Here is an 11,097-nt window from a genome sequence, read left to right as displayed (position 1 = left end):
TCTTCCTTGCTAAGCGGCCTTTCAGGTTATGTCGATATAGGACTCGTTTTACTGTGGATATAGATACTTTTGTACCCTTTTCTTCCAGCATCTTCACAAGATCCTTTGCTGTTGTTCTGGGATTGATTTGCACTTTTTGCACCAAAGTACGTTCATCTCTAGGAGACAGAACGCGTCTCCTTCCTGAGTGGTATGACGGCTGCGTGGTCCCATAGTGTTCCTACCTGCGTACTATTGTTTGTACAGATGAACGTGGTACCTTCAGGCGTTTGAAATTGCTCCCAAGGATGAACCAGACTTGTGGAGGTCCCACCATTTCTTTGGAGGTCTTGGCTGATTTCTTTTGATTTTCACATGATGTCAAGCAAAGAGGCCCTGAGTTTGAAGGTAGGCCTTGAAATACATCCACAGGTGCACCCCCAATTGACTCAAATGATGTCAATTAGCCTATCGGAAGCTTCTAAAGCCATGACATCATTTTCTGGAATTTTCCAAGCTGTTTAAAGGCACAGTCAACTTAGTGTACGTAAGCTTCTGACCCACTGGAATTGTGATACAGTGAATTATATGTGAAATAATCTGTTTGTAAACAATTGTTGGAAAACTTACTTGTGTCATGCACAAAGTAGATGTCTTAACCAACTTGCCAAAACTATAGTTTGTTAACAAGAATCTTGTGGAGTGGTTGAAAAACGAGTTTTTATGAGTCCAACCTAAGTGTATGTAAACTTCCAACTTCAACTGTATATGCATGGTGTACGGTTTTTGTGTGTTAATATGTAGGTGAATATGTGTTTTATATAAAACTTTTGTTTTCCAAACCATTCCTTGAGACATAAGAAAGTTTTGTGGGGGAGAGAGTTAATTTATTGACTAGACTGGTGGGGGATGGGCATGCAGGCGGCTCGGGCTGGTTTGGCGGTCTGGCTGAAATTTGATATAGAGGATGTCTTAATTAATAAAGACAATCAACAGTCTTTGTACTTTTTTGTAAGAGCTGGTCGTTTGTTAGGGTATTGATTAAAGGTGCAACACAGTAGTGATTATTTAATTACCATTGATCAGGTTCAGTCTTATCACTCACTTAAACAGATTTAACAATGATCTCTTACTTATCTTGATGACTGGACATTTTTGCTTACTTTGTTGTTCTAAATAGAGACAGCTAGAAGGGCCATGGGTCATATTAGATTGTGTAGAAATGTAGGAAAGGAGCTTTATATTCCACCAAAAATGGGAGGACCCCCAGACAACCCCACCAAGTTATGCTGCCCCCCACACTTCTAAAACCAAAGTTGCACCCCTGGAAATTACCTTTCGATTTCTAACACTTGAGCTTTACAGATTTAATAGAGCCCTTAGTGTTGAGGCACATTGTGTATATATCTATATTCAAAGGTGTCCCTTCCACTTGAGCATTGCCGAAAAAGCTTGGATTTGCCAGGAGCATTCTCCAACCAACTGAAGAATTGGAACAACAGCCTCATCACTGTGCACACTGAGGACTGACACAAGAGGACCATGTGGTGTCTGTAAGTAATGGACTTGAACAGATACATCTTGACCAATAAATTGGTTTCGTCAAAACACACCCTGCAGGGTCTGTAAAACAATTGCTGAATCTCAGCCACAAAAAATGGAATCCTGGTAATGCCAGGATTCCTTTTTTGTGGCCGAGATTCAGCAATTGTTTTAAAGATGGGGTTAATTTTGTGAGAACTTTGTAATGAGCTTCCCGAGTTTAACATCATCAGCAGGTAGGCGAGTCTGCAACTGTGGAGTTATGTCGTGTTTAAGTTCTAGTCAGTACTAGGAAACTGAAATGTTTAACTGGTAATAGTTATTCACGTACCGCGTTCAACCAGTTAGCAAGTCGAACATTTCTAAGTTTCCTAGTTTCGACTAGCACGTGAACGCGGCATTACATCAACTTCCAACGCATCATCATCATATCACGCATACATAGGCCAACACAAAATATAATAAAGTGCACGGTGCCGTGGACGGTGCTCAAATGGGGTTTAGGTTTGTATTTTACCCAAAACTATCTAACAACAATCTGAATGGTTCCGTAGAAATGTTTGCTCAAAGGCATGATTACAATGAGCATGTTGAATATTTTTATTATATTGCCGACGGCTCTGCGCCTGGCTTATTGAATATAAATTGCCGTCAGGGAAAGTTGTGCAGATGATTTCAGGCAACTGATATTAGTATTATATAGCCTATGGGCAGCCAATTACAGATAGGCCTACTAAAACTATAATAAAATGTATAATCGAGTCTGACTCTGGAGAAAATAAAATCTCCACCACTAACTTGGAGATAAACCGCCCGTCTCTCTCCCTCTCTCTCTCTCACTCTCTCTCTCGCGCTCTCTCTCTCGCTTCATATCAGCAACAGTATACTCTACACTTTTCAGGATATGAGTGTGTCGAGAGCGCACTTCACGAACGTTCGCAGTCTTTCAAGGAGTTCACTTCACCTTTTGCTCACTGCACTTGAAGTACCACGTCTTTGATCAAATATATCTGTTTCTTTCATTTGTGAAGAATTGCAGCTTTCGTTTTTACTTCATTAGCAAGGTAAGACTTAGGTTGAGTTCAGTTATTATTTACTATTATTATCATTATTATCTTTACTATAATCAGGGTTTGATCAAGTGTTTCCCCCCACTGATTTGTTGGTGATATAATCAGAATATTAGGCTACTGTTGTTGTGGTTATTATTAACAGGCTACTTTGCAGCTGTATAGTAAGTTGTTGTAGTAATAGGAGTATAACAATCGTACAAGTACAATCTGTTTGACATGTTTATTAGAACAAGATCCCACATTGAATACACGTCTAAACCTTTATTTCCTTCATCCTACAGTTGTCCATTTAGCAAATCTGAAAAAATATCCCAGGATACAATCAATCTGAATTTAATTAAAATGACTAACAGGCAAACCTCATTAAACCTTACTTTATTTGAACATTGGAATAATATTTTGGGGTACAGATCTATTGAATGCAGGTTTTAAACATTGCAGATTTGTTCTGAAGATATCTGTATCTTCAGCATAAAGACTCATATACATCTTTCATCCAAGTCAAATTGTCTGTGTTGTCTTGAACAATGGGTGTAATGCTCCTGACTGACTGTCTGCATTCTCTACTCCTCCAATCACTGATCTATCCAGTCAGCCGCAATCCTTACCATAAACTAGTTTATATTGAGTGTGACTGACTCTGCATATCCAAGCTACTGAATGATATGTGGAGATTTACATCATATCATATTAAAGGTATTTATTAATGATTTTACAGCACTCATTATTTTATCTTATTAACCAGAGGTACTTGTACATCAAATTGATGGTTATGCAGGCATGTCAGCAATCTGAACTATCAGCAATTACATTAAAGTCCATAGGCACTAAGTTAATAAGGCTTACATGTGGTGGTAAGCTTGCATGGGATGGGATAGTTCAGATATTAATTGGAACCACTGCTCTATGTACAGCATCAGCCAAAAGTTTGGACACACCTACTCATTTTAAACAGGACAATGACCCAACACACCTCCAGGCTGTGTAAGGGCTATTTGACCAAGAAGAAAAGTGATGGAGTGCTGCATATGTGGGAACGCCCAAACTCTTGACTGATACTGTATATTTGATGTCTTAAAACCCTGACCATTTCAAGCTGGGGGAGGGATTACAGCTGTTTGAGTGGCCAGGCATGCACTTATACAGGGCCAGCCCTGGGCATAGGCGACATGAGGTTGCTTAGGCTAGGGGGCTCCTGACCAAAAAATATAATAAATACGTGTAGGAAATCTGCCGGGGTCTCAACTTACCGTTAGGATAGTGTAATACACAAAGTGCGGTTGTGAATCAGCAGTTTTCCTCTTATGTAAGTCATTGACAGTCACTCAAATAGCCCATGTCAGCTAACATTTTTTAAATCTAAACTGGCCAAAATTACTGACCGGGCATGAAGGGCACATGTCCAGGGGCCCGACTTCTAGGGGGTCCCCATTGATAGTGTTAGTCACTCTTACTCAGATATCATATTAACATGGTATGTGTAGAATTTCAGGAAATATGCTGTAAAACTGAGGTTTTTTCTTTCCGCCCTGAGGCAAAATTAGTAGAATTCCATGAAATATGTTGTAAAATTGTTAAATGTTATCTATGCCCCATGGCAAAATGTGTAGAATTTCAGGAAATGTGCGTTAAAACAAATGTATACTAATAATACTTATCTCTGTGCCATCAAGAGGGGTCTTCTAAAATGTTTTGCCGGCGAGGTGGGGGGCCCCCAACCAAATCTCTCTTAGGGCCCCCAAAAGGCTAGGGCCAGCCCTGCATTTATACTATAAAATATCAGTTTTGTGGAAAGTTCTATACATTTCACAAGAGCTACCTCTCCTCAAAATTTGTTTCCCTAAAGCTATTTAAATATGGTACAGCTGGCATGGGATTGGATTCATGATATTCTTTTTTTCAAGTCGTTTAGTAAATGAAAGGAAAATTTATGAAGGGGTTTAGAATATTTTCTCATTAATCACTACAGAATGAATCTACTTTAATTAGCATACTGTAGAAAGCCTACAAACATATGTTTTGATTGATTAATGTAATGTCCATATTGATGGATCTATTGGTTGTGTCTGTGTTCTCAGGGGTCATCTGAAAACTTGGCTTTTGGCCCATGGTCACTGTAATAGTTTGAAATAGTTTGGAGAAAACCACAACAATTCAACGCAACCATTAAACCAAATGTCACACTCGTATCCAATCACAGTTAGTGGTGTGACGATTATGAAATTTAGGGGAAATGACTAAGTGTGATGCAAATGTTGACAGTTCTAATCATAATTGTAATAATAAAAATATATATTTTGCTTGAAATGCATCATAATGCATCCTTATAAATGAGCTACGGTATACCTAATGTATACAATGAGTAGTTTCTCCTCCCAACGGGTAGGCCGCCATTGTAAATAAAATACAATTCTTAATGACTTGCCTAGTTAAATAAAGGTTAAATAAAAAAATAAAAAACATGCCATTCTGCTGTAAAATGATTACCAACATTACTCACTTCATGTCAACAACAAACAAATGGTATTGAATATATTATATCTACTTAAAAATAAAGTTTAACCCCCCCCTAAAATACATTTATTAAGACTATTATGGCAGGTTTTTTTTCTCAGAATAATCTAGAGGCGAAAGAAACGCACACCTATTTAGGCGAGGTGCTGGCTAGCGGAGTGGAACACTTAACAAAATAAAGGAGAGTTCAATAAAGTTCATGTTTTTTTCCCATAATTGTCAGTTTCACGATTATAGGATAATAGTGCCAACTCTAATCATGGTGATACTTTCTTTTAAGGGGGTCTGTCAGGCATCTTTGAGAAATCCATAAAGCTTGTTGTCTTGCCTAGGACTTTATTTTGTCATTTAATCTCCTTTCTAAGGATTTCAAAATGTGACTGTCCTTCCTTTACCAATACCTTCAGTATAGTATAATCATGTGTTATTTCTGAAAATGATTATTTCATGAATTATTTTGTTGTATGAAAGTCTTCAAAAAATAGTAAAAGCTTTGACATTTTCTTATAAAATGTCCATTACCACAAGTAATTATTGAAATTATTGCTTCAACTTTGTTGATGGGCTTCATTGCGGTCCTCAACCAATCAGTTTTCATGCAGAATAGAAGACATTTAAGGAAAAGAAGGAAAGGAGAAAGCCATATATTTATATTGTTCTGCTTATTCTGCTCCAGATATTACCACAAGCCTGTTCTCCCGAATTAGGATGCCACCAACCTCATGTGCACTGAACAAAAATATAAACGCAACATGCAACAATTTCAAAGATTTTACTGAGTTACAGTTCATATAAGGAAATCAGTCAATTGACATAAATTCATTAGGCCTTAATCTATGGATTTCACTGGGAATACATATATTCATCTGTTGGTCACAGATACCTTAAAAAAAGGTAGGGGCGTTGATCAGAAAACCCGTCAGTTTCTGGTGTGACCACCATTTTCCTCATGCAGCGCGACACATCTCCTTCACATAGAGTTGATCGGGCTGTTGATTGTGGCCTGTGGAAGGCTGTCCCACTCCTCTTCAATGACTGAACACGATGTCGTACATGTTGATCCTCAATGGGTGACATGTCTGGTGAGTATGCAGGCCACAGAAGAACTGGGACATTTTCAGCTTCCAGGAATAGTGTACATATCCTTGCAACATAAAGCTGTATATTATCATGCTGAAACATGAGGTGATGGCGGCGGATGAATGGCATCTGTGGCATTGTGTTGTGCGACAAAACTGCATATTAGAGTGGCCTTTTATTGTCCCCAGCACAAGATGCACGTGTAATGATCATGCTGTTTAATCAGCTTCTTCATATGCCTCACCTGTCAAGTGGATGGATTATCTTGATCAATAAGAAATGCTCACTAACAGGGATGTAAACAAATTTGTGCACAAAATTTGAGAAATAAGCTTTTTGTGCTTATGGAAGAAAAGAAATATCTATAGAGTTAAAAAAGTACTCTCACTCAAAACCGTGAAGAGGATTAACCCAAGGAGTCCAAGATGCAAAAATAATATCATTAATTTAATACATGCTCGAAAGAATACAAACGTGAAAGTGCAAGGAGCTATATACTGTAACAAATAAAAAGGAAGGAGCATACGTTTTGGCCTTATGCCTTCATCAGTGCTGTACAAACAAATTAAGAAGACACGTACTTAAGAAGACACACCTGATGTGTGTAACAGGTGCAAGCAGATAGTTAATTAGAGACTGGCGAATCAGGAGTCAATGCATATTAACAAGGAATATATAGAACAGTATCAAAATTGGACAATTCAAATGTCACATATGATTGGAAAGAGACAACAGTCTGGGCTACATAGCAATATCAGAAGCAATAGATATGAAATACTGGGGAAGACTGCTGGTGCGTGTAGACAACACTACTGGAAACATACACGGTCCAATTCCTCATTAAGCCCTTTGGGGTGTAGAGTTTTTAAGTGGAAGATCCATCTCGCTTCCCACTGGAGTAGGCGCTCATCCGTATTGCGGCATCTGTGGCTTGACCAAACATGGTCAATGGCACCGAACTTAAGATCAGTCACAGCATGATTAGGCCCTTGAAAATGTCTGGCCACTGGTGATTTTAGGTAATTTCTTCGGATAGTAATGCATTGCTCATTGATGCGTAACTGTAGTTGTCTGAGCGCATGGACAAGACAGTAGATGCACTACATTGTTAGATCGACATGTAATTAATCTATTGATGGTGTATTCTTTATTTGTGACGAAAGATCTGAAGGTGTGGCACTTTTTAATACCTGTACAGGCCGCACAATCCTTTATTTCAGCTCATGAAACCTGGGACCAACACTTAACATGTTGCCTATACATTTTTGTTCAGTGTACAATCATTTAGGATCTACATCATTCACTTGTTTGAATGTCATTGTTTTCCAGTTATGAGCATTTTGTTCTCATTGTTTGTCACTAAAACTTCCCCAACCCCTGTGCTTTGCCTCTTCCATGGTAAGCTGCTAAGTGGCTGGTAGCCAGGGCTCCCTACTGCTGTGTAGTTAATCGGTTACAGTATGGAAGGCAGTGGCACTGGATGGACTGGAGGTCTGCTGCCCTCTGTAGGCGAAGAGGCAACTAAGGAGCACTCAGTCTTTGAGGTGGCTGTCCAGAACGGCTTGGCCAACCACAGCTCCCTGTTTGCAGACGTGGTTCTGCTGCAGAGCTTCAAGCTGCTCATCATCCCATGCTACGCTCTGGTGGTGGTGGTGGGTGTGTTGGGGAACTACTTGCTGCTCTACGTCATCTGCCGCACCCGCAAGATGCACAATGTCTCCAACTTCTTCATCGGGAATCTGGCCTTCTCAGACATGCTGATGTGTGTGACCTGTGTACCATTCACCCTGGCCTATGCCTTCAACCCCCGTGGCTGGGTGTTTGGAAGGTTTATGTGCTACCTGGTGTTCCTGATCCAGCCAGTCACAGTTTACGTGTCTGTCTTCACCCTCACCGCCATTGCTGTCGACAGGTGGGTGGGTCCCTCTGTCTTGAGATAACAAAAAGCCCATCGGTTTTGACTGGATAGTTTCAAATGAACTGAAATACCAAAAAGTATGTAAAATAATAGAATTGTAATTATTGATCTTTATGAAAATGTTTTTCAAAGCACTGAATAAATCAATATTACTGTCCCTCTGTGTCCCTGCCAGGTACTATGCCACTGTGCATCCTCTGAAGAAGCGCACCTCGGTGGCCACCTGTGCCTATGTGCTGTCAGGGATCTGGCTGCTGTCCTGTGGTTTGGTGGCTCCAGCTGTGGCCCACACCTACCACGTGGAATTCAGAGAGGAGGGCCTCACCATCTGTGAGGAGTTCTGGCTGGGGCAGGAGAAGGAGAGGCTAGCCTACGCCTACAGCACCTTGCTGGTTACCTACGTCCTGCCACTCTCTGCCGTCTGTGTCTCCTACCTCTGCATCTCTGTCAAGCTGAGGAACTGTGTGGCACCGGGACATCGGACCCGGGACCAGGCAGAGGCACAGCGAGCCCGGAAGCGGAAGATCTTCCGTCTGGTTGCGCTGGTTGTGGCGGCCTTTGGGGTGTGCTGGCTGCCCATTCACGTGTTCAACGTACTGCGTGACATTGACATCCGCCTCATCAACAAGCGCCACTTCCTGCTCATCCAACTAATGTGCCATCTGTGTGCCATGAGCTCATCCTGTTGTAACCCCTTCCTGTACGCCTGGCTGCACGACCGTTTCCGCGCCGAACTGAGGAAGATGTTCACCTGCCACCGCCGCATCGGCATCCCTGCCAACCACTGTGCGACAGCCAGCGTGGCCCTGTGACTGTGCAGGGACAAGGAGAGAGAAGAGACAGAAGATCTCTGATACCAGTGTAAACATGTTTTAGGTCAAATTTTCTGATTATTTGCTATTGACCTAATGTGGATATGACAAGAGTTAATTGTGAATTACAGCTGATAACAGAGATATTAGGTGGTTCCCTAGTCATTTTCGATGAACAAATCAATTGAACATGCATGAAGTGATTGCCTGGAAAGAATGAATGTACTGATTGAATGTCAATAATATGAAGCTAACACAAGAGAGAAAAAAGCAAGAGAAAGAATAAAGGGAGAGGGAAGGAGAGGGAGAAAGAGTAGGCGAGGTGACAGGACCACCAAACAAATGTTATTTTGAAGGCCATTATGCACAGCCACAGTCAATGTTTAACACCAGGAAACATCAGCAAGCAGGAGATTCATCTGCCAAAAATTAGAGGTTTGGTGGATAATTTCAAGGCAGCTAAGCACTGTTCACACAATAGTTGCTTCTACATACGCGATATCCCCCATAACTCCAGGTGGACAGTTGTCTGCTGAGGTTAGAGGGTAGTAGTTGTCCCACCTAGCTATCTTAAGATTAATGCACTAACTGTAGGTCGCTCTGGATGAGAGCGTCTGCGAAATGACTAAAATGTCAATGTAAATAGTCAATGCAGGTTTGGTCCCCAGATTGGTGTTTGGCAGTGGATGACATGTTTAATGACATGAATACAGATATAATCTCGGTCTCCACTCTGTGAATAAACATGCTTAATAAAACAGTAGGTGGTGTTTGTTCCCCCATGGTTACATCCCTATTTTTATTGCAGTCTTATCAGTCTATTACCCATCTTTGTCTCTGGGGAATGTACACCGATTCTGAAAATAGTCATTTAGAATTGTTTGCTACCCGAGTGGCGCAGCGGTCTAAGGCACTGCATCGCGGTATTGCGGCATCACTACTGCCAGGGTTATATCCCAGGCTGTGTCACAATCGGTCGGGACCGAGAGTCCCATAGGACTGCGTACAATTAGCCAAGCGTTGTCTGGGTTAGGGGAGGTTTTGGATGGACGGACGGACGGACGGGGGGGGACGGGACACGTATGACTCGACCTTTGCCTCCCCCTAGCCCGTTGTGGAGTTGCATATCACGAAATTAGGGAGAAAAAGGGTATGAAATTAGAAAAAACTCTAATGTAATTAGGTGTTTGTTAGGCATTTGCTGAGGTCATGCTTCCCACTTCATGCTTGCATTAATGACTGCATTATAGTTTAACTGAGGTGTTGATTCTTATTGGTTTTTAGATCAACCACAAAAAACCTTCCCCACTTTCAATACATTTAGTGAAATGTCATGGTGCCTAATAAATGGCCTTCTGTGGTTTGTGTCATGCCATATAAAATGTCTGTCCTTAAGTGATTGCATGCAATTATGTGTAAAATTCTGAATAAACAAACACTGAGAATTGGCCAATTGCTGATTGAAAAAAAAGCTAATAAGCTTAATGTATTACAGATGGCAAATGTCTTAAATCATTAAAAACTTAATTAAATCAAATTATAGCACAGAACAATATTTACACAGGACTGATTCATATACACTTATTAGGCTATATCACTTAAATGCAATGTTAGTTTTTAGGCATAGTTTGTAGACGTAAATACCATAATGAATAGACTGAGAAGGAGTAAATGGAATATTTAGAGGCAAGACTGCAGTTAACTAGAGAACAACTAAAATGCACTAATCCAAGAACAAGTAAACAAAAAACGAATATTTTATTTCAACAAGTAAACAGTGATCTGTATGACTGTCCACAAATTCCATCTGAGGTTGCTGTGGTCACGTATGGTTGCCATGGTCACATATTAGGGATTTTATATTCTGTGAATGTGTTAGGCCTATGCAGTAACAATCCTCACACCACCCAATAGCATCCAAATAAATCCATAGAGAGCAACAAACACACTTGAGAACAATGTGGATTCAGCAACAATGACTTTGAGGCTGCGTTTACACAGGAAATCCAATTCTGATAATTTTTCACTCATTGGTCTTTTAAACTCATTGGTCTTTTAATCAATCAGATCAGCTATGAAAAAGTTCTGATGTGATTGGTCAAAAGACCAAATAGTGGGAAAAATATCAGAATTGGTCTGTCTGTAGTGAGCAGCCTATAGAGAGCTGAAATCTAGATGA

General features: G+C 40.5%; 1 protein-coding gene across 2 annotated transcripts; it reads left to right on the top strand.

The window, feature by feature from the left end:
• The first annotated feature begins 2,404 nt into the window (after positions 1-2,404).
• LOC109892080 (prolactin-releasing peptide receptor-like) lies at positions 2,405-10,363 on the top strand. Of its 2 annotated transcripts, XM_031826417.1 has the most exons (3): positions 2,405-2,585; positions 7,592-8,100; positions 8,282-10,363. In XM_031826417.1, exons 2-3 carry the CDS (start codon positions 7,649-7,651, stop codon positions 8,916-8,918), a joined length of 1,089 nt encoding a protein of 362 aa, XP_031682277.1. In that variant the 5' UTR covers positions 2,405-2,585; positions 7,592-7,648; the 3' UTR covers positions 8,919-10,363. The 2 variants fall into 2 exon arrangements, with proteins under 2 accessions (XP_031682277.1, XP_020340092.1); XM_020484503.2 differs by lacking the exon at positions 2,405-2,585 and having other exon boundaries at positions 6,470-8,100.
• Positions 10,364-11,097: the final 734 nt, after the last annotated feature.

The sequence above is a fragment of the Oncorhynchus kisutch genome, linkage group LG6 (genome assembly GCF_002021735.2).
Source record: "Oncorhynchus kisutch isolate 150728-3 linkage group LG6, Okis_V2, whole genome shotgun sequence".
Lineage (NCBI taxonomy): Eukaryota > Metazoa > Chordata > Actinopteri > Salmoniformes > Salmonidae > Oncorhynchus > Oncorhynchus kisutch.
Note: the sequence above shows the minus strand (reverse complement) of the source record. Positions and strands in the feature narration are given on the sequence as shown.